Source organism: Phyllobates terribilis, unplaced genomic scaffold (assembly GCF_046119375.1).
Source record: "Phyllobates terribilis strain yellow unplaced genomic scaffold, ASM4611937v1 Scaffold_9__5_contigs__length_417890890, whole genome shotgun sequence".
Classification (NCBI taxonomy): Eukaryota; Metazoa; Chordata; class Amphibia; order Anura; family Dendrobatidae; genus Phyllobates; species Phyllobates terribilis.
In genome coordinates, this window is record NW_027362769.1 from 379,419,498 (window position 1) to 379,444,343 (window position 24,846).

Consider the following 24,846-nt stretch of genomic DNA (forward strand, 5'->3'; position numbering starts at 1 on the left):
TTGGAGGTATTTGCTTATATTATTATTATACCTACTACATATTGGGATAGGATCTTGGAGACGGGAATACGCCTTTAATTCTGCACTGTTACGTCCCTTGCTGCATAACTAGGCGAATTTGCCGTTCAGATCTATAGGAAAGCTGGATGCGATATCTACATGACACCCGGCATTTATTATACAAGAGTTAGGCTGAGTTCACACGATGCGTTTTTCATGCGTTTCCGCAGCGTTTTTGCAGTTGCGGAAACGCATGAAAAACGCATGGTAGAAGGGCAGCAATGTTCCCCAATTGAAATCCGCATGTGCTGTGCCCATGATGCGGATTTTTCCGCAGCGTAAACGCTGCGGTCAAAAATCCGCAGCATGTCAATTAATTTTGCGGAAACGCTGCTCTTTTGCCGCCATTGACTTGCATTAGACCGCATGGAATCCGCATCACTGTATATGTTGATGCGCTTTTCATGCGGTCTAATGTGCGGATGGTACCCGGGTGTGGATGAGAGGACTCTCATCCAGACCCAGGTACCATTAAAAAAAAAAGAATAAAATAAAAAATATATATATTCTCACCTTCTGACGGCCCGCGCTGCGTCCTGCCGGCTTCCCGCGCACTTCGCGGTTGAATGAAGGACCTTCGCTGACGTCAGAGTCATGTGACCGGGTCACGTGACGCTGACGTCGGAAGGTCCTAAAGTCTTCACTGCCGGCAGCCGGGACCGATGAAGCAGGACACCGGGGGCCATCAGAGGGTAAAGTATAGATTTATTTTTTGACATTCACACACTATATAAATCCATGCCGGTTGCATGGATTTATATAGTGTGAAGTTGTCAAGCACTTTCCAAGTGATGCTAAAATCGCTTGGAAAGCGCTTGTCAACCCGCATGCGGAAATGAAAGTGAAGACCGCTTCACATCCGCATGTCCCTGGCAGGAAACCGCATGTACAATCCGCACGTACAATCCGCATGCGTTTTTTCCTGCCAGAGAGATGCAGAAACGCTCAGGAAAAAATCCTGAGCATTTCTGCATCGTGTGCACATACCCTAAGTGCAAATCACAGCAAATTCCTTCTGCCTGAGGCTAAAAAAAAAAGAAAGGGAAATCCCTTGTAGTGCCGACTCTTTGAGGGATAATTAATTTCGACTTTGAAAGTCGGCCGGCAGAACGCCATTCTTCATTTCAAAAGAAGCCTAAATTGGATTATCCGGGGATGATAAAGCTGGAGGGTGGAGTGCAAGATTTGTGCATTTTGACACCGTATGTATAGGAACGGCACATTACATGTACCGACGCCGCGCTGATCAAACTGATTCACAACTGTATCAAAAGGAGACTCCACTTGTATGGATCTTCAAGTTATACAACATTCACCTCTGGAGCTGAATTCAGAATTCTGCTCATTTCGGGAAGGAGTGCATCGTGGGAAATCAAATGACAACTGCAAAGTTAGAGCTAAGATCTTAGGTCACGTGACCGACCACAGGGTGGCATTAAATTGCTTTCTTTTTCCACAGGCAACGAGCAGAATTCTGAAAACAGCTCTGGATGTGAATGGAGAGAATGAGGCAGAATAATTCCCAAAAAAGTAAAATTGTTAGAAACTAAATGACTCTCAGGCCACAAATGGCTGCCTCCATCATGGTAGCAAATGTTAAGTTCGGGCAGCACGGTGGTTATCACTGAAGCCTTGCAGCGCTGGGGTCCTGGGTTCAAATCTCACCAAGGACAACATCTGCAAGGAGTTTGTATGTTCTCCCCGTGTTTGGGTGGGTTTCCCCTGGGTTCTTCGGTTTCCTCCCACTTTCCAAAGACATACTGATAGGGAATCTAGATTGTGATCCCCAATGGGACAGTGATGATGATGTATGTAAAGCGCTGTGGAATTAATGGCGCTATATAAGTGAGTAAAATAAAATAGAAAAGTTCTACCTGGCAACGACCGAGACTCAACTAGTACTGCCTAATTTTGGGTGGAGTTTTCATAAAATCCACCCATTTTTGGCCTCGAATTTCGGGACATCCCCAGCAAATTCGGGACTACTGACAGTTATACATAGAGCACTCATTTATATAAGCTCCTATTTCCCAGCTGGTTCACTTTAGTCTTTATATTAGGCACTAATGTAAGAAAAGAAAAAAATAACTCTCCCATAATGCAATGCAATACGGAACTATTTTGTAGACTTGGTGGTCAGACTAGGATTCTCTAGCCCACCAGGACATATCATTATTGAGGCTTAAGATGTAATTTGTGGATCATCCTATAAGGAAAAGACCCTAGTAAAAATGGGGTTGTCCTCTGTAGGATCTTTGGAGACTATCGTGAAGTCAAAATCTAGGGCCCAAGTAGATGATCACCTCGTATCCTGTTGGACTAGGGTGACCCTAATTTTAGGAACCAAGAGTGTTTTTATCAGCTCAAATAAGACGAACAGAAAGCAATGCAGGTACTCACATCCATGGTACGATGCCGGAGAACCACCAGATTTCCCATAGTCTTGCTCAGAATAGCTGGTGGACAGGTTGGGCTGGCTAGAGCCGCGACCAAAACTGATCTGATTGTTGCTCCCAACTCCTGTGGCCACCTGAGCCATTCGCTCTTTGGTCTTAAGTGCCTGGGCCCTTTCGCCCTTCAACCTCTCGTCGTCTTTCAAGAGGCTCACCAACTGTTTTGACTTTTCCCTCACGTTAATCCCTTGGTCTTTCCCGTCCCGGTCGATGTACTGGAAATCTTTGAGCGTCTGTATGGCAAATATATTTTCTTTGCACTGGTGGGACACTCTCTCAGAACCGGTCTTGATGAGATAGTCCAGAAGGGTCAAGGCTTTGTAAACATGTCTCCAGTTCTTTCCGTGGTCATTGAGCCTCTTCCAGATCATGCTCATGATTTCCGAAAAAGCCACCACGTTATAGGTCAAGTCGGCAATCTCCGTCATGAGGGAGCTGGAAGGACCCCAAGGATCATTGGAGGTGGCTTCCCTAACTTTGATCTCCGCCTCTGAATAATTATTGACAATGTTCTTCATCTGTCTCCTTATAGATGAGGTCGTCATTTTTGTGTTGGTAAAAAACAAAAAAACACCTTAAAAAAAAATCACAAAAAGTCTGAGATACCCCGGGTCCTAAAGATAAAAACCAAGTAGGGAAATCTTCTCAAAGAGAAGTCGTCACTGATGTTTCCACACATGACAAGAAATGGGGTCCAATTTTGGTTAAAAGCATCTCCTCAGCCAACATACATCATGCGATCCCAAAACCTATAAAAAAAAAAAAAAAAAAATGATAATTGTCAAATCTGTACAATTGGGTAAAATAAAGTAAAAAAACACCAAACATTTTTATTTTTTTATTATTTTTTTTAAAAGGGGGTGTCTGTTTTCACTCTCTTCATGTAGTAACCAGTGAAGAACTCTACAAAGAGTGTCTCCAGCTCTGGAGGACCCGGCATGTGCGTTCGTTAGATGGACAACCCAATGAAATACCCTATTTGAGAATTCTGAGTTTTTACCAGTGGAGAAATCTATAAAGAGAGTCTCTCCTTTTGGAGGTTCTTGGTTGCCCGATAACTTGCTGGTGAGACCCCTAGTGATTTCTAGAAAGGGGCTCCGCATCTCCGTCACAAGTGGATCTGAGGTATGCTTGTGCCTGCTTACTCCAGCAACCCTAATGACAATGATTGGGGCGGAGATCAAGCCCTTGTTCTCGGGTTTGATGGGGGAACCAGTGGTCATACCCACAATTTTCAGCAAGTTATCCCCCATACTATGAATAGGACACAACTTAATTGAGGATGGTCTTCAGTTCAATATATTCATCTAGTAACCAGAACTTTACAAAGATGGTCTCTCATTCTGGAGGACTCGTGCTGTCCGACCCCGGAGAAAAGTGGACAAGCTGCATAAATGCCAGACGTTTCAGCTATAATTGCCTAATATAGGCATACAGGGGCGGAGATAATCGGTGGTCAGACCCCACAACAGGAATTATTTCATGCCATTTTTCCCATGTCAGTCATGTGACCCTGACCGCTAAACTGACAATGTCACTCAGCCCCCATAATGCACTGCTCTCTGATAACAAGAAACTGGGAGAATTTTGCTTTGGATGTGAATAGAAAAGAAAAAAAAAACTAAAAAAGTTCTAGAAATTTCCCTGCAGAGTCTTCATTCCTTTAGCTCAGAGACTCCTCTGATAACATCTACTGACATGTCTCAAGCAGACATTTAAAGGAGCACACACCCTCCATTACGTGTACTCTTCTTTTTCAAACTGGCAATTGTCAGACTGGGAAGATACAATAAAGTTGTTTTTGTTGACACATGAATAACAAACAAACGATGGGCCTCATTTCTTTGCTTAGAGCATGGAAGTGTGACTAAGGACAGCAAACAGTCTCTAATTACCAGCCCTTGTATAATTGTGCTTTCAGTCTACAGACAGGCCTTGTTTTCACACATCTAGCCCACTTTGCCCACTTTGCCTCTCCACATCATCTCAAAGTAGCCAGTTATATGAATTCCTACAACTACTTTTTTAAAGAGAACTTGTCACCAGATCAAAAAGTGTCCAGTTTTACTCTTTATTTTATCCCCCCTGCTCCCCTAAGTATTCTGAATTTTCTTTTTTTTTTTAAATCCGCCATGCGGTTCCAGAGATGCAAGCCTTCTTAATACTAATTTTTATGGTCTTTGCCAAGGGGGAGTGACTCACATGATTCCTTGGGGGCGTGTCTTTAGTCTACTCTGTATTATTACCCTGTGATCAATGCCCCCTTGTAAAGACCATGAAAAGTAGCACTAAAAAAAACGTAAAAAAATCCCCGGGGGAGAAGTGGGAATAAAATAAGAGCAAAAATTGGCCACTTTTCTCTTGAGAGGTCACCTTTAAAGGGATCGACTGGATAAAACTGATAGACTCTGTCCGAGTGCAGGACCTGAGAGGGACCTTTACAAATGTGATACCAATTATATTTATTGGGTTTATTTTTAAAAATTTGTGTTTTTTATTTTATTAATATTTTGATATTGATATATATATTTTTTTTTTAGTCTCGATAGGCGATTTAAACCTGCGATAGTTTGATCGCTTATTCTATATACTGTAATCTTGCAGTGTATAAGAAAATTATTATGGCTGGGCTTAATAGGAGTACCAAGATGGCAGCAAGGAGTACCAAGATGGCAGCAAGAAGTACCAAGATTGTGGCAATGGGGTCCTTCAGCAGGCCCAGGCTGTCATAGCATCTAATTTTCTCCCCGCAATGATTAATCAGCAGCGATCGGAGCTAGCTCCATTCGCTGCCGTTAGCTCTTGAGGCTGCTCCATGTACCTCACCTACCATAGTATTACAGTGCATTGTGAAAGTATTTGGCCCCCTCTACCTTTTGCCACATACTCTGGCTTCAAACATAAAGATATAAAATTCTAATTTTTTTGGGAAGAATCAACAACAAGTGGGACACAATCGTGAATTGGAACGAAATTTATTGGATATTTTAAACTTTTTTAACAAATTAAAAAACTGAAAAGTGGAGCGTGCAATATTATTCGGCCCCCTTGAGTTAATACTTTGTAGCGCCACCTTTTGCTGCGATTACAGCTACAAGTCGCTTGGGGTATGTCTCTATCAGTTTTGCACATCGAGAGGCTGAAATTCTTGCCCATTCTTCCTTGCAAAACAGCTCGAGCTCATTGAGGTTGGATGGAGGGCATTTGTGAACAGCAGTTTTCAGCTCTTTCCACAGATTCTTGATTGGATTCAGGTCTGGACTTTGACTTGGCCATTCTAACACCTGGATACGTTTATTTTTGAACCATTCCATTGTAGATTTTGCTTTATGTTTGGGATCATTGTCTTGTTGGAAGGTAAATCTCCGTCGCAGTCTCAGGTCTTTTGCAGACTCCAACAGGTTTTCTTCCAGAATGGTCCTGTATTTGGCTCCGTCCATCTTCCCATCAATTTTAACCATCTTCCCTGTCCCTGCTTCCCTGAAAAAAAGCAGGCCCAAACCATGATGCTGCCACCACCATGTTTGACAGTGGGGATGGTGTTTTGAGGGTGATGAACTGTGTTGCTTTTACGCCAAACATATCGTTTTGCATTGTGGCCAAAAAGTTCGATTTTGGTTTCATCTGACCAGAGCACCTTATTCCACATGTTTGGTGTGTCTCCCAGGTGGCTTGTGGCAAACTTCAAACAAGACTTTTTATGGATATCTTTGAGAAATGGCTTTCTTCTTGCCACTCTTCCATAAAGGCCAGATTTGTGCAGTGTATGACTGATTGTTGTCCTATGGACAGACTCTCCCACCTCAGCTGTAGATCTCTGCAGTTCATCCAGAGTGATCATTGGCCTTTTGGCTGCATCTCTGATCAGTCTTCTCCTTGTTCGAGATGAAAGTTTAGAGGGACGGCGGGGTCTTGGTAGATTTGCAGTGGTCTGATACTCCTTCCATTTCAATATGATCGCTTGCACAGTGCTCCTTGAGATCTTTAAAACTTAGGAAATCCTTTTGTATCCAAATCCGGCTTTAAACTTCGCCACAACAGTATCTTGGCGCTGCCTGGTGTGTTCCTTGGTCTTCATGATGCTCTCTGCACTTGAAACAGAACCCTGAGACTATCACAGAGCAGGTGCATTTATAGGAGACTTGATTACACACAGGTGGATTCTATTTATCATTACCAGTCATTTAGGAGAACATTGTATCATTCAGAGATCCTCACTGAACTTCTGGAGGGAGTCTGCTGCACTGAAAGTAAAGGGGCCAAATAATATTGCACGCCCCACTTTTCAGTTTTTAATTTGTTAAAAAAGTTTAAAATATCCAATAAATTTCGTTCCACTTCACGATTGTGTCCCACTTGTTGATTCTTCCCCAAAAAATTAGAATTTGATATCTTTATGTTTGAAGCCAGAAATGTGGCAAAAGGTAGAAAAGTTCGAGGGTGGCAAATACTTTCACAATGCACTGTATGTCCTATATCGGGAAGGTGTTAACCCCTTTAAGCAATTTCAGGCATCATTATTTCGGACCCCTATGTTCTCATGACCATAACTGGGACGTAAAATCGGCCGATGTGATTATATCAATGGTCATTGTTCACGGGGACCGGAAATCACAAAACTGGCTTATTTTATAGTCTCAGGATCTTCCATGGGGTTCACAGACAATGCACAGGAAGTAGATGTGCGCTGCAGAAAATAGATAAAAGGGTAACTCCTGACAAAAATGTTGAATTCACCAAGTAACAGCTTCATCTATGTCACTACAAACACCTGACACCCGAGCGACGGTATCAAGAACCAGTCCCAACATCATAGACCGGGAAGAAGCGGGTGTTGGGTATTGAAAGGGGATTCTCTGCCTTGGACAATCCCTACTTGTACTAAAAATCCCTTTATTATAGGAAGATCACAAGTGATCGCCCTCAGTGATCCTTTGTGATCAACGGGATTGGTGCCAGTAAGTGTGTAATTTCCCTACAGCACCACTACAGGTGAAATGAAGTATTGCACAGTGTCAACTGAGATAGATGAGCTGTCAATGCAATGCAGGAGAGGACACGTCCTCCAGATCAAAAGACGCCCCTTATAACGGAACAAGAGACCCCCTCAATTAACTCATAATGCCCTAATGGGGTGTAGGTTTTTCTTTCTAAAGTGGAGCACCCCTTTTCTGAATAAAGTTGGGTGATAATCAATATGGCTTCCATAGCGGTTGTGATGACGGGGTGATGGAGTGGTGGCCATGGCCATGTTACACTCTATGGTTCGGGGTGAAACTACAACTCTCAACATTCACCACTGGCAGTGGCAACAGGTGTCTGTCTACACGTGTCCGGCCTAAAGTTACGGTATTGTTTATTCTATTTCGTTCCCATGTAATCCAGACAGGAAGGGGAACAAGAGGGCATTGTAAAGTATCGAGGACATGCTGAATACAACCTCCAGTGTTTCATCGTGGACACAGAGAATGCTTCATGGGCCTGTGTAAATGGAGACATTCATGGGTTATTCTGACTAAAGAAGCGGCCTTGCCTGTCTGTGCATCTGTGAAGGAGCGGGAGACCTCCAACTCTCATAAAGACCGGGCCAGATTTATCAAAACGGTCTAACACTAAGACGATCTTTATTGTTCATAGCAACCAATCATAGCGCAGCTTTCATTTCTAAAGCTGCTGCGGAAAAATGAAAACTGAGCTGTGATTGGTTGCTATGGGCAATAAAAAGAAGTCTTAGTGTCAAACAGTTTACGGTCCATAGCAACCAATCACAGGGCAGCCTTCATTTCTAAAGCTGCTGTGGAAAAATGAAAGCTGAGCTGTGATTGGTTGCTATGGGCAATAAAAACAAGTCTTAGTGTCAAACAGTTTACGGTCCATAGCAACCAATCACAAGGCAGCTTTCATTTCTAATGCTGCTGCGGAAAAATGAAAGCTGAGCTGTGATTGGTTGCTATGGGCAATAAAAACAAGTCTTAGTGTCAAACAGTTTACGGTCCATAGCAAGCAATCACAGGGCAGCTTTCATTTCTAAAGCTGCTGCGGAAAAATGAAAGCTGAGCTGTGATTGGTTGCTATGGGCAATAAAAACAAGTCTTAGTGTCAAACAGTTTACGGTCCACAGCAACCAATCACAGCGCAGCTTTCAATTCTAAAGCTGCTGCAGAAAAATAAAAGCTGCGCTGTGATTGGTTGCTATGGGCAATGAAGAGACTGTTTTGAAAAATATGCCCCATTTTATCAAGATTTCGGATAAATGGTAAAGACTGGAGAACTAAAATTCATGGAGAAATAGGGCATTACCTAGAAGAGAACCAGCCCCATAAAATAATCAGCATTGAGGGCCTAAATGGTCAACGCCATTATGCCCCCATCTCCGAACCAGAGTCCTGCTCTCTGTACCCGAACCCTATGTATAAAGGAAGGCCAACATGACCCACTGACAAAAGAAGCATGCAATACATATATATGGCCATATAGTGCACAGTACTCACACCCAACCGACCCAAATGCAATATGACCCGAGTCATCTATAACTCCAAAACAGGTTGTAACACGCCCAATATCGGGCTGTTTTTGTATGTGTGTACATTTTTTTACACAGCCCTTTTTTAAAGAGAAACTTGCAGTATAGCAAAAAATAACCTGCAGCCCTTCCCCAGGACTATATTGTGGTCTGAAGCTGGGATGGAGTATGGCGGGTATAATTACATGAAGCAAATATCTCATCTCCCTGATTCATTGGTTTCACACATAGCATTTTTGTTAAAGAAACGAGAGAAAAAAAAATCCTTGGCTTTTTTCTGGACTGATTGCTGCAAAAACCGCCCTATAATTTTTTCTAAGTTTTAGCTAAAGCTTTAAGGGAATCTATAAATAGGATCAACCCTAAATTCTCTATATGGGCATGTAGGTCATAGGAATCTGAATTAAAGGATACCTTGATATCTGCAATCCGATGTATTATTCCAGAGAAATCCATATTTTTCTTAATATGTAAATGAGCTGTTAAGATCTATGGGCGGGGCATAGATCTCCCTGAGAATCTGACTCCAGAGCTTATTGTACATAAAAGGGGGTAGTTATCAGTGCGAGATATGTAATGGCTGACAGTCTGCTCTCCTGATATACATGTCTCACACTGGTAACGCTCCCTCATTTACTATAAGCTCTGGAGGCAGATTCTCAGGGAGATCTATGTCCCGCCCAGAGATTTTAAAAGCTCATTTACATATTAAGAAAAACATAGATTTCTCGGGATTAAGACATCGGATCGCAGATATCAACGTATCATTTTATTCAGCTTCCTGTGACCTGCATGGCCATATAGACGGTTTAGGAAGGTTGATCCTACTGACAGAGTCCCTTTAATCCTATAGTTAACGGTTCTACATCTTTATTTTTATATATATATTCATTCAACTTGCACCTTTTATTTAAAAAAAAGTTTGGATTTTAGGCATTTTTATTTTTGCGCCGTTTTTATACTACATTTTCAGGCCGCGTCATCTTTTGGAGGTTTTTATGTTTTCAGCTTATTTAATAATTTGCGACTTTTCTAAGTCTCACAACGGTACTTCTAGTGGAGTACAAAATTGTTTAATTCTGATAAATTTGGCAAAAAGTCCAACAGAAAAAAAAAAAGATAAGACAAGACACGATTGATAAATCGGGACCTTTGTGTTTCAAATCATTCTGAACCATTTCCAAGATCTTGCTTGCTGTCAGTGAATGAAAGCAGTATTATTTGCATCCAGAAACTGAAAATCTGTCCCTTCCAACTTCACAGCGGGCACAGGCTTTGTTACCAGACAGCTAGGACAGGGCTGCAACACTTGGATGATGGGCCTCTGAATAGAAGCAAAAATGTTGCAATTCACTGACAGCAAGCAAATGGTGAAAAATGGAAAATTAAAGATTTTAGACACTCATTATTAGGTTCTCATTGTATCAGTTATGTAAAAGCCTATTGATGAATATCACCGTATCCTAATCCGCATCCCGTTATTTTAGGGCCACTTCCCGGTCGGTGCAATCGCTCTGGTGTCTTTATAAGGACAGTCTCTTCGAGTTCTGCGTCCTGTTTGGAGAGCAAAGCAAGTCATAGCAGGTTCCAGAGGCTCGACTGTCAGCAGAGCGCCACACATATTCTTGGTCCCCGTCCAAACACATGGAATTTATTCTGACGTAGGAATAATGTCTACAGCAGCCTGGCAGAAAACTCAGGATGTTATAGATTTAGTAGAAGTAGGAGAGGACACAAAATACACTCTCGTGGCCCAGTGGCCCTCCATAATACAGCCTGCTACAACCTAAAGTTTAACATGTCATTGTGACTTGTTAGTTGTTCAGATCAAAGAGGGTCCAGGAACAGAGACCCCAACAAATTGCTAAAACGTAGGCTTCGATTCTGATTGGATCTGCTCATTTCTCCTTGAAGAGCGGAGCAAGAGTAGTATGGATTCATAGAAAATCTACAGACTCTATATTAATCTGTGCACTGTTCACTCTTCTCTCATCAGAATCAAAAGAGGTACAGTTCTTCAAATTGCAATATTTTGCAGAAAAAGGCAACAGCCAGATGTTTGGGGTACATTTTTTGGGACTGTGTTTTTCACGCTTTTGATGTTTATTCTTATACGGCCTCCTATACATAAGAATATAAAAACTATAATACCGACCCTATATACAGGAATATAACTACTATAATACTGCCCCCTATGTACAAGAATATAGCTACTATAATACTCCACCTATGTACAAGAATATAGCTACTATAATACTGCTCCTATGTACAAGAATATAACTACTATAATACTGCTCCCTATGTACAAGAATATAACTACTATAATACTCCACCTATGTAAAAGAATATAACTACTATAATACTGCCCCTATGTAAAAGAATATATCTACTATAATACTGCCCCTATGTACAAGACTATAACTACTATAATACTGCCCCTATGTATAATATAACTACTATAATACTGCCCCTATGTATAATATAACTACTATAATACTGCCCCTATGTACAAGATTATAACTACTATAATACTGCCCCCTATGTACAAGAATATAATTACTATAATACTGCCCCTATGTACAAAAATATAACTACTATAATACTGCTCCTATGTACAAGAATATAACTACTATAATACTTCCCCTATGTACAAGAATATAACTACTATAATACTGTCCCCTATGTACAAGAATATAACTACTATAATACTGCCCCTATGTACAAGAATATAACTATTATAATACTGCCCCTATGTACAAGAATATAACTACTATAATACTGCCCCTTATGTACAAGAATATATGACGCTCCCCCTGGGCCATGTTGGGCAGCGTTGCGCATGCGGGGAATACCCGGAGCCGGATCTGATAGGGGTAGTAGTCCTCGTGGCGGTGACCCGGTCCGTGCCCAGGGTGTCAAACCAAGTGGCAGAACTTAGAATAAGATGTTATAGAGTTCGACTACGCCACCCGTTGAATGCGGTTATGAAACCGCCGCTGCAGGGCAGACCGCTGAGGCCGGTGGTATGGTTGTGCAGCGTGGATAGTATAACCCCCAACGGGAGGGGTATGGCCTCAGGGCAGCGGACGTGGATGATGGGGATAGCAGAATTGCACGCGGGCACCAGGAACCACTCAGAGACGGTGCGGTGTAGTTCAGGGTCTTTACTGGTGGCAAAGGTAGACCCTCCCGGGAGTACTGGCTAGCGATCGGGGCCTGGTCAGTCTGTGAGCAGATAGGATCTCCCCTGGCCAGGCGGAGTTGTAGGCCTCCCCAACTATTGTACTCTTCCTGGCTACCTTGCTAGAAGCGGGTTGAAGTAGCCCACGTCCCTGAGTGTACCGTGTGGTGCTCACCCGTATGGCCGGTGACTCGGGGCCTTCTGGTAGCCTCCGCTCCACGCCGGCGGTGCTGGTCCCCTTGCGTGTGACCGTGCCTTCGGGTTTCTTGGCCAGAGGACCTGAAATCCCCTGCCGGTCGGTTTCTGCTGCTGGGTATGGATCAGTCCCCACAGCCTCGGACTCCGTGTCCGGTGAGATCTCTTCAGTCAGGACGAGCTCTACAGCTTCCAGTCTCTGACCCCTTTTATCACTGCTCCCACAGAGCTCCTGATCTTGCTCTCCCTGTATCTGCTCCACTCCAGACCAGACTGTGTCTCTGTCTGGGACTCCTCTTCTTCCTCTCTAACCCTGCCTCAGCCCCCAGTTTTTATAGGGGAAGTTCTTCCCCTCCCAGGACTGGGCAGGAGGTGTGGCATGCTTAGGGCACCTGACCAGGAGACCTCCCACCTGCTCTCAGACGTAATATTGCTATTACTGTGGTAACCAGACCCCTGGGGTTCCACATTCCCCCCTAGTAAAATTTAGTACTCCGGGACTAAACATATTTTTGAAAACATAACAGGGTATAAACAGGAACAATACAATAAGGAAAAACACGTTAGGGTGGTCACGGCGTGTCCGCAACCGGGTGCAGTTTTTGAAGCAGTAAGGGTGTCCATTTCACCAAAGAACAGGGAGCCGTAACCAGGTGGGGGTCTGTCCTACCCCGAGTCTTTAGCAGTCTTAGTCCATTCCTGGGTTACACTCCAAACATATATACAAAGAATTCCGGTTAATCCACAAAAGACACCTATAAACTAACTGGAAAAACATAATTATTTACAAGCAACAGTAAACAGGTAAATACCAATAAAACATTCTGAACACTTTAGATCCTCCAACGTACTGGCAACTGGCCTCTAGTGGCCCTAGTAGACCTACGGAGCTTACTGACCGGTCCTAAGCTACAGGGTGTAGGAGCTGTCAAAGGTAAGCTGGGCAACTGTCTACGGGTTCTTTGGCTCACTAGGGGCACGGCAGGCTCACTATAAGCAGAGGGTCGATTCTCCTGGTCTGCTTGTGTGGGGTCTGCTGCCTCCTGGACCGGCAGATCTTCCAGCTCTACCTGTTTTTCCGTAGGCACTTGGGATGCTGGCTGGAGGAAGGTGAGGACGGGTACCACAACAGCGCCATTTACTTGTGTCCAAGAGCGAGGGAAGTCTCCGAGTACAGTACTGACCATTTCTTCCCTTTCCTCTGCGGGTCGAGGGTTTTCTTGATCTTCTTCAGGGTTTCGTAGCTGCTCGGGACACTTCTTCAGGTGATCTCGGGAGACAATGGCTGTGGTTTCTCCTCCATCCTTACTGATTGTGCAGATTTTTGGGTTTTCATGGCTTGATGGCAGTACGGTGTACGGGTCCTTCTCCCACTGGTCGTCCAACTTGTGGAGCCGTCTCTTCCTTTTCAAGACCTGCTCTCCAGGTACCAGGGGAACAGCGGGAGCATACTGGTTGTAAGTCTTCTCCTGTCTTTCTCTTGCTTGACAGAGACTTCGCTCAACGCTCTCCTGTACTTTCCGGTACTGCTGCTGCCTCTCTGTGTCCCAGTCTGCTTCTGGTGAAGTGTCCTCGGGTGTCAGGACTCCCATATCCAGATCAACAGGCAGCTTACCAGGTCTTGCTCTCATTAGGTAAGCCGGGGTACAGTTGGTAGAACCTACAGGGATGTGGTTGTATAGGTCCACCAGATCAGGCAGTTTCTCAGGCCACAGACTGCGTTCTTCCAGGGGCAACGTTTTCAGAAGGTCTATCACCACCTGGTTCATCTTCTCGCAGAGTCCATTGGTTTGCGGATGATATGGTGTTGTTCTTATCTTCCGGCAGCCATACAGAGTGCAGAACTCCTGGAAGACTTCCGCTTCAAAGGCAGGTCCCTGGTCCGTCAGCACCTGCTCTGGGTATGGGAAATCATTGGGGAATTCAGAGATGGAGAAGGACTTGGGCATCTTGATTGATAGCAAACTAAATTGGAGTGCCCAAAGTCAGGCCGCTGCTGTAAGGGCAAACAGGGTAATGGGATGTATCAGAAGAGGTATAGCTGCAAAGGATGAGAACATTGTTCTTCCACTGTACAAAGCACTGGTCAGACCACACTTGGAATACTGTGCTCAGTTATGGGCCCCAATATATAGAAAGGATATAAATGAGCTTGAAAAGGTACAAAGGAGGGCAACAAAATTAATAAAGGGAATGGAGGGACTGCAATACCCAGAGAGGTTGGCAAAACTAGGACTATTCAGCCTGGAAAAGAGAAGGTTGAGGGGGGACATAATAAATGTGTACAAATATGTTAGGGGACAGTATAGAGACCTTGCCCGGGATTTGTTCAAAAGGAGGGATATTACGGTAACAAGAGGGCACTCACTAAGACTGGAAGAGAAAAGGTTTCAGCACCAGCATAGGAAGGGGTTCTTTACGGTAAGAGCAGTGAGAATATGGAATTCACTGAGTGAGGAGACGGTAATGTCGGATTCACTACACCAGTTCAAGCGGGGACTGGATGCTTTTCTAGATACCAGGCAGATTTCTGCATATACTTAAAAATAGAATAAAATAGTAGGTTGATACAGGGATTTATTCTGACTGCTGGTTTCAGAGTCGGGAGGGAATTTTTCCTCAGGTGAAGATTGGCTAAATCATTTGGGGTTTTTGCCCTCCTCTGGATCAACTTTAGCAACTACAGAACTTACAGGTCGAACTTGATGGACGCAAGTCTTTATTCGGCTTTACAAACTATGTATGTATCCGTGTGGACGGCAGAAGTGCTGCTGAAAGGCTCTAGCTGCTGTTTGAGCCGTTAAGTCCTTGACGGGGACTACAACCAAGAACCGGGAGTAGTGATCCACGATGGTTAACGCATAGACGTAGCCACTTCTGCTGGGGGTCAGTTTTACATGATCCAAGGCTACCAGTTCCAACGGCTGCCTGGTGACGATGGACTGCAGGGGAGTCTTCTGACTGGCACGGTCCTTCCTTCTTAGGTTGCATGGGCCACAGTCTCTGCACCACCTCTCGATGGTTCCTCTCATGCCTACCCAGTGGAACCGCCCGCGCAGCAGGAACTCCAGCTTCTTCCATCCGAAGTGCCCAGCTCCGTCGTGGTATGCCTCCAGTACCATAGCCGCGTCTCTTCTTGGCACCACTACTTGCCAGATCAGTTCATGCGTCCGGGAGTTAACCATTCTACGGCACAACTTCCCCTTGTAAAGGAACAGTCGACTCTTCTCAGCCCACAGTTGCTTGGTTTCTTCCGGAGCGTCTGGGTCAAGGCGAGCATCTGGCTGAGTCAGCATCTCCTTCACCAGTCGGACGGCGGGGTCACTGTCTTGCGTTTCCGCCCAGTTGTAATGAGGTAAGGGGTTGAACGTAGCGGATTGCTTACCCCTTACACGGTGGGAATACTGGGTAGTCCCATGACGGTGGAACGCGGGGAGTTCAACTTCTTCCAGTTCCTCTGGATCTTCCCCTACGTCCGGTAGGTTTGGCATTCTGGACAAGGCATCCGCGTTGGTATTGGAGTGTCCTGCCCGGTATTTGATCGTGAATTCATAGTTGGACAGGCGGGCCATCCATCTCTGCTCCAGGGCACCGAGTCTTGCAGTGTCCAGGTGTGTCAACGGGTTGTTATCCGTGTACACGGTGAACCGGGAAGAGGCGAGGTAGTGCTTAAAGCGTTCGGTGACTGCCCACACCACTGCCAGGAACTCTAGCTTGAATGAGCTGTAATTCTCAGGGTTTCTTTCGGTGGGTCGCAGTTTTCGGCTGGCGTAAGCAATTACCCGTTCTCTCCCCTGCTGGATCTGGGACAGTACGGCTCCTAGCCCGATGTTACTTGCGTCGGTGTAGAGGATAAAGGGCTGGCTGTAATCAGGGTATGCCAGGATTTCATCCCCCGTGAGGGCCATCTTCAGCTGGCGGAAGGACTCTTCTTCCAGCTTCTCCCATCTGAAGGGCGGCTTCTGGTTCCTGGCCTTCCTGGACTGGCCTATCAGGAGGTCCTGCATAGGAGCTGCCTTTTTGGTGAAACCGGGAATGAATCTTCGGTAGTAGCCTACCAACCCGAGGAACTGCCGTACTTCCCTTACGCTAGAGGGTCTTGGCCATTCCTTAATCGCGGTGATCTTATCAGGGTCGGGAGCCACTCCGTCAGCACTCACCACGTGTCCCAGGTACTGCACTTTTGGTTTTAGCAGGTGACACTTCGACGGTTTCACCTTCAGACCGTAGTTTGCCAGGGCTTCAAACACTTCCGCCAGGTGTTTCAGGTGGTCCTCGTAGGTTTTGGAATAAACTATAACATCGTCCAGGTACAGCAGGACCGTCTCAAAGTTCCGGTGTCCCAGACAGCATTCCATCAATCGTTGGAAGGTTCCTGGTGCGTTGCAGAGTCCGAACGGCATGCAGGTAAACTCGCTAAGTCCCATCGGGGTGGTGAATGCGGTCTTCTCCCGGTCCGCCTCTGCTACAGGAACCTGCCAGTACCCGCTAGTGAGATCCAAAGTGGAGAAGAAGTTAGCAGATTTTAAAGCAGCCAAAGACTCCTCTATCCTTGGTAAGGGGTACGCATCTTTGTGTGTGATACGGTTGATTTTCCGGTAGTCTACACACATTCTCATGGTGTTGTCTTTTTTTTTAACCAAGACTAGTGGAGCTGCCCAGGGGCTACAGCTATCCCTGATTACCCCAGCCTCCTTCATGTCTCTAAGCATCCCCTTGGCGTGTTGGTAGTGTGCAGGGGGTACGGGTCGGTATCTCTCCTTTATGGGAGGATGGTCTCCCGTGGGGATGTGGTGTTCTACCCCCTTTACTCGCCCAAAGTCTAACGGGTGTTTACTAAACACTCTCTCGTACTCTTGAACCACCCGATAGACTCCCTGTTTCTGGTGTGAGGGAGTGGAGTCAGTACCCAAATGTAGTTGCTGACACCAGTCCTCCATTTGTTGCTTAGAGCCGTTACCTTCCTCTGGTTGAGATGGAGGCAAGGGTTCCACGGCCTGTACAGAATTCTGGTTTATGGTGGACAATTTGGCTAGCGTGGCATACCGGGGCAGGTGTACTTCTCTCTCCCCGATATTTATGATGCGAACGGGCACCCTCCCATGGCGTACATCGACCACCCCCCGTGCTGTCAAAATGGTGGGCCTACTGTCTGAGTAGACTGGTTCCACCATTGGCTGGTAATCTCTACCTCTCAGACCAATAGCTGCCCGGCACCAAATCATCATTTCACTTTTCGGGGGCATGTCAATAGGGAAAGGGTCACACATTCTCACGCTACCAATCTCACCACCGGAGAGTTCCACCTGTTGCCGTCGCATCAGTGCCCGGATCTCTTTTTGGAGCACTCGCTGCTGGCCGGAACTGGCGTTCTTGGCAACCTGCTGTAAAATGAGAATCACCTCTGCAAGACAATTTTCAATCACATTAGTTCCTAGAGTTATCTTTGGGTGACTCTCGCGCTTGTCAATGTCCACAATGATCAGTCCCTGTGCTGCCAGTTCGACTTTACCGATTTTAATGGTCACCTCTTTAAATCCGATCTGTGGCACGGGCTGACCATTGCTGGCGATGATACTCAAGTCGTCGTCTGGATAGCGGGTTATATCCGAGTCATTCCAGTACTGCTTGAAGAGCACGTACGGGATGGTGGTGACCTGTGACCCGGTGTCCAGTAGGGCACTCATAGGAATGCCATCCAGTACCACAGGCAAGACTGGACGTTCTCCCACATATTTGTCACGCCAGTTCGATGGGCCTGGTGATCTTATTCCTAGGGGTTGGCCCTCTACCCCAGGTTGTGCCAGTTTAAAGGACAGTACCGTGCCATATGTCCGGGTTGATTGCAGCGGCGGCAGATGGGTTGTCCGTCCTCGTTGTATCGGTCGCTGGGTCTTCCTCTGGCCGGTGGGGTCCTCCTTGGTCGTCGCCACGGGATATCCTCCGGTCCGGATGCCAGCTGAATCTTCCCTAGAGTAGAAACCTGTAAAGACTGCACAGTTCGGGTTAGCGCAGCAACGCTTTTAGTTAGCTCTTGGACCTGATGGTGCAGGTCTGTATCTGGGTCATTGTTTAAAGCCTGCGCATCAGCTCCCACAGGCCCTGCCGACAAGGGCGCCGTCTCCTGGTGGTAAGTGGTAGTAGGGCGTCTGTGGGTCACAGCGCCACCTGGTGCCGGTTCTCGGAGCACCCGGATGGCTCTGTCCTTGAACTGTGCAAAGTCCAGATGAGGGTCCTGTAAGGCCATTGCCCGCAACTGGGTTCGGTGGGCATTGCAATGTAGACCCTCTATAAATTGTTCAGTCAACAACTTGTCTTCGTTTCCCACGCCGTCAGGGTCGGCCTGCTTAATGGCTCTCAGGGCCTCTTGTAGGTTTAGTGCATAGTCCCTTATATTCTCATGTGCTCGCTGCTTGCACCCGTAGAATCTAAGCTTAATCTCGGCTGAGGTACGGGTATCAAAGGTGTCCTTCAGCCGGGCTAGTATCTCTGCGACAGTCCTCCTCCTCCCAAGTGGCCAGGACTTTACCTCCCTTTGGGCTGCCCCTGTTAATTGAGCCACCAGGATGCTCACTTTTTGCTCCTCTGTGAGGGGGTACACCTGGAAGAGGCTATCCAGCCTTTCTCTGAAGTCATTTAGGGTATGTGACTCCCCTGAGTACTGGGGTAGCCAGGCTGCCCCCGGAATATAAGGCATAGTGAAAGGCATGACCGCAGCAGCGGTGGCGCTGGCGGTGGCTGTGGCAGTGAAGCTCTCCTCTGTATCCGACATCCTCCTCCCCCCTAGTGGACCGTGGCCTACCTTGCGATGATCCTCTTCCGTAGGCCGCGGCTCCGCAGTGGATCGTCAGGGTTGAGGACCTTCCGTCGCGCTCCTGTGACGTCAGCGTCTGCTGGGCTCCTTCCAGGACCTTACGCAACGTCCGGACGTGAGGCGGAACTTCAGTTCTCGCGCGCTTTCGGAGTCCACGCCCCTCTTCTTCCCGCGCGGCATCCTCAAGATGGCGTCCAATGGCGGGAAAACTCCACGGATGGCGGGAAGAAGGCAGAAGATGGCGTCGGATGGCGGGAAAACTCCACGGATGGCGGGAAGAAGGCAGAAGATGGCGTCGGATGGCGGGAATCTTCACCACAGGTAAGTTTAACAGTCTTTTTCAGGCACGCAGTACCCGGTGGTTGCGGGCACGAAATCCTGCCGACTACGCCAAAGTTGACGCGCCCCCTGGGCCATGTTGGGCAGCGTTGCGCATGCGGGGAATACCCGGAGCCGGATCTGATAGGGGTAGTAGTCCTCGTGGCGGTGACCCGGTCCGTGCCCAGGGTGTCAAACCAAGTGGCAGAACTTAGAATAAGATGTTATAGAGTTCGACTACGCCACCCGTTGAATGCGGTTATGAAACCGCCGCTGCAGGGCAGACCGCTGAGGCCGGTGGTATGGTTGTGCAGCGTGGATAGTATAACCCCCAACGGGAGGGGTATGGCCTCAGGGCAGCGGACGTGGATGATGGGGATAGCAGAATTGCACGCGGGCACCAGGAACCACTCAGAGACGGTGCGGTGTAGTTCAGGGTCTTTACTGGTGGCAAAGGTAGACCCTCCCGGGAGTACTGGCTAGCGATCGGGGCCTGGTCAGTCTGTGACCAGATAGGATCTCCCCTGGCCAGGCGGAGTTGTAGGCCTCCCCAACTATTGTACTCTTCCTGGCTACCTTGCTAGAAGCGGGTAGAAGTAGCCCACGTCCCTGAGTGTACCGTGTGGTGCTCACCCGTGTGGCCGGTGACTCGGGGCCTTCTGGTAGCCTCCGCTCCACGCCGGCGGTGCTGGTCCCCTTGCGTGTGACCGCGCCTTCGGGTTTCTTGGCCAGAGGACCTGAAATCCCCTGCCGGTCGGTTTCTGCTGCTGGGTATGGATCAGTCCCCACAGCCTCGGACTCCGTGTCCGGTGAGATCTCTTCAGTCAGGACGAGCTCTACAGCTTCCAGTCTCTGACCCCTTTTATCACTGCTCCCACAGAGCTCCTGATCTTGCTCTCCCTGTATCTGCTCCACTCCAGACCAGACTGTGTCTCTGTCTGGGACTCCTCTTCTTCCTCTCTAACCCTGCCTCAGCCCCCAGTTTTTATAGGGGAAGTTCTTCCCCTCCCAGGACTGGGCAGGAGGTGTGGCATGCTTAGGGCACCTGACCAGGAGACCTCCCACCTGCTCTCAGACGTAATATTGCTATTACTGTGGTAACCAGACCCCTGGGGTTCCACATATAACTACTATAATACAGCCCCCTATCTACAAGAATATAACTACTATAATACTGCTGCTATGTACAAGAATATAACTATTATAATACTGCCCCTATGTATAAGAATATAACTACTATAATACTGCCTTCTATGTACAAGAATATAACTACTATAATACTGCCCCTATGTACAAGAATATAACTACTATAATACTGCCCCTATGTACAAGAATATAACTACTATAATACTGCCTCTATGTACAAGAATATAACTACTATAATACTGCCCCTATGTACAAGAATATAACTACTATAATAATGCCCCTATGTACAAGAATATAACTACTGTAATACTGCCCCTATGTACAAGAATATAACTACTATAATACTGCTCCCTATGTACAAGAATATAACTACTATAATACTGCCCCTATGTACAAGAATATAACTACTATAATACTGCTCCCTATGTACAAGAATATAACTACTATAATACTGCCTCTATGTACAAGAATATAACTACTATAATACTGCCCCTATGTACAAGAATATAACTACTATAATACTGCCAATATGTACAAGAATATAACTACTATAATACTGCCCCCTATGTACAAGAATATAACTACTATAATACTGCCCCCTATGTACAAGAATATAACTACTATAATACTGCCCCCTATAGATTGCAATGTGTACCAGTTAGATATATATAAGAATATGGCCAGGATAAGTAAACCTGAATTCTACTTTACACTCAGACACTTTTTATTTTCATTTCTTGTCGGCACAGTGGGACAAATATTTAGCATGTGATTGTGCGCGGGGTTGAGAGTTTTTGGTCTTGTTATTCTTAGTTCTGGGAATCTCTTTTTGAAACAATGAACTAGTTGGAGCACAAATAAATAAACCCAGCTCAAGTGACAAATGGATGTATATAACATGCTCTCCTCTGTGTACCTTTACCAGTCAGGCTGTGCAATGTCTTTCCATGTTTTTTCATTAATGAACATGATGAGTATATCATCACGGTGCCATAATTACTTTCCGTGACGTCTCACAGGTTGCCGGGCAGAAGCTTTTTAAATCCAGACCCCGTTATATGTTCTCAATCTCCTAACTAAACTGCACATAAGAAAAAGACGCTCATATACATGGAAAACCAAAGGGATCTGAATCATTTTTATAACTTAACAGTATCTACTGAGAATAACCATGACTAGGACTCCAATAATCTTCTATATATGTGCAAATATTATAGATCCACACATACAAACTACATATATTATAGAGTTGAGCAAAAAAGATTCACTGGACCATGGCACCGTGAACTTCCTTTGCTAGAACCCAAATGTCGAAATATTGAGCTTCCTTTCCGGTTATTAGGCCAGACCTGCGTCCTGCAATTTGTTTCGCTCAACATTAATACATTAACAAGAATTAGGTGTTGCACGCCTAAATGGTATGTTCACTTATGACCACTATGTCACAGTTAACACCTACCAACAGTAACAGTTGTGCCACTTTCTACATATATCACATTACTGATCCTGAGTTACATCCTGTATTATACTCCAGAGCTGCACTCACTATTCTGCTGGTGCAGTCACTGTGTACATACGTTACATTACTGATCCTGAGTTACCTCCTGTATTATACTCCAGAGCTGCACTCACTATTCTGCTGGTGCAGTCACTGTGTACATACATTACATTACTGATCCTGTACTGATCCTGAGTTACATATTGTGTTATACTCCAGAGTGGCACTCACTGTTCTGCTAGTACACCAGCAGAATAGTGAGTGCAGCTCTGGAGTATAATACAGGATGTAACTCAGGATCAGTAATGTATATAGACAGTGACTGCACCAGCAGAATAGTGAGTGCAGCTCTGGAGTAAAATACAAAATGTAACTCTGGATCCGTAATGTAATGTATGTACACAGTGACTGCACCAGCAGAATAATGAGTCCAGCTCTGGAGTAAAATACAAAATATAACTCTGGATCCGTAATGTAATGTATGTACACAGTGACTGCACCAGCAGAATAGTGAGTGCAGCTCTGGAGGATAATTCAGGATGTAACTCAGGATCAGTACAGGATCAGTAATGTAATGTCTGTACACAGTGACGCCACCAGCAGAATAGTGAGTGCAGCTCTGGAGTATAATACAGGATGTAACTCAGGACCAGTACAGGATCAGTAATGTAATGTATGTACACAGTGACTGCACCAGAAGAATAGTGAGTGCAGCTCTGGGGTATAATACAGGATGTAACTCAGGATCAGTAATGTAATGTATGTACACAGTGACTGCACCAGCAGAATAGTGAGTGCAGCTCTGGAATATAATACAGGATGGACTCAACTTTTAACAATCATTTCTAAACTATCAAATATCCCGTCATATATAGGTAGATTTGCAGATTTGGGAAAGCTGGGTGACAACCCCTACGAGGACTGTAAATGAGATGAAAATATTTAATACAAGAAGACGCATAAGGAATATCATAGTGCCGAGGACAATCCTCCTGGGCTTACATCTCCTTGGTACTTTACTGACACAAGGAACCAAGACGCACAAACATTGTATCTTGGCAGCTTTAAGAAAATAAAACAGCTGACATCTCACTAGTGCTGCATATGTGCAAATCTAGCCATAAAAGACCTGCCAGAGATAGATATTTGGGGAATACGTGGAAAGATATATACGTTTCTGTTGCTATGGTAGTAATATAAATATATAATTATGACAGTCGCTAGGGACCAAAGGACACCATCTGCATAAAGTCTGTACGTTCTTTCGGAACTTTTACAACTTTCCTTCAAGTTCTGTGGCACCTGTAATGGATGACATATTCATTGTCACCCAGCTGCGCCACCCCTTCCTACCCAACAATCCCTACATCTGCCCAATGTTTACAAGCTTAACCCTCACAAGTGTGTTGCAAATCACAATCCGGAGAGAGGTGTAGTTTAAAAGATACGACACCCAAAAAAATTCCTCTTGTACGCAGACGTCATTCTCTTTATGCTATGGATTACAAGCCAAAGACATTGCAAGTAAAACAAGAGCAACCTTAATAAAAAAAAAAGTTTACAACAAGTTTGGACTAAGAATATGGAGATTTGCCCAGCACACAGATGGTTAATGAGTTCCAAATGCCAAATTTGTAAAAGGAAAGGGTAAAAAGAGGGTGAACCATAACCACCTAATGTAAAGACCCTGCTAACAATACAGCCATCACAGGGATACCAAGGAATACGTGCTGCCACAAGCTAAACTTCCTGCATGCAACCTCCCCCCAACCCCAGGCACTGAGACCCTCCAGGGAACAAAAGCCTGCAATCCCATCCCAAGACTCTATAGGGTAATGGTACCCACTAATAAATGTATACATCTAAACACCAGCAGCATATTCATCTGCCATTGGAGGTGGGAAATCGGTGGCATTTTCTTGGGTAGGGGCAAGTTGCATAGAATAGGATAGAAGTTGCAGAGGTAACAGTGTATCCAGCGCAAACAGTTTACTGTGCCAGGAGGTATTTTAGGGAGGGAAGGATATTTTAACAAGCTCTGAGTTACATGCCAACATACTCTGCCCACTGGAATTCTTCAGATGGAAGGGCATGGTGCAGAGAGGGAAGGCCCAGCATGCAAGTTCATAGAGGAAGGGAGATAAATACAATGAAGATACAATGTATCACTACAGAAATACTAATAAATAAACAAGGATGGAAGAGGAGGGGGGGCAACCTCACACCCGAAAGAAGAGGCCTCTTCCTCCAGACATCTCGTGCAACAGGCCCCTGGGCATCTGCAGGGTGGCAGAGTGGGTGAGGGCCCACTCCTTCCCCCATACCTGCATGTAAACACCCCCACCCACACACCCTAAAAAAAGGAAAAGCCCCCCACACTCACCCCACTGGACTCTCTCCTTCCTATTGGGGTCTTCTCTGTGCCAAGCAGGGTCTCCTGTGACTGTGTACAGAGGGGGCAGGGAGGGTGCTCCTCTCCCCCCACCCCTCCCAGCTCAGGGTGAGACCTCAGAGGGCCACTGGTTAGGAGGGATCGGGTGTCTAGTGAGCCCCAGACGGGCGGCAGGGAGATGTGAGGCAGCCAGGGAAGGATAAGGGGAGGAGAGAAGGAAGGAGGGAGAAACAAGAGCCTGCAAGGAAGGGAGGGGAAGAGCAGGG

The 24,846-nt window shown here is 45.9% G+C and overlaps 1 protein-coding gene across 5 annotated transcripts in view; it reads right to left on the bottom strand.

Annotated features, from left to right (window-relative positions):
- EPN2 (epsin 2) overlaps window positions 1–24,846 on the bottom strand; it is a 73,159-nt gene that overhangs the window by 37,050 nt on the left and 11,263 nt on the right. For 2 of the 5 annotated variants that reach the window (XM_073648445.1, XM_073648449.1), the window contains exons 1-2: window positions 24,572–24,813; window positions 2,461–3,262 (exon numbers count right to left, since the gene is read on the bottom strand). In XM_073648445.1, coding sequence (XP_073504546.1) covers window positions 2,461–3,058 — 598 coding nt within the window. In that variant the 5' untranslated portion in view covers window positions 3,059–3,262; window positions 24,572–24,813. Of the gene's footprint in view, window positions 1–2,460; window positions 3,263–24,571; window positions 24,815–24,846 lie in introns of those variants that run through there. The other 3 variants (XM_073648446.1, XM_073648447.1, XM_073648448.1) reach the window with 2 other exon arrangements.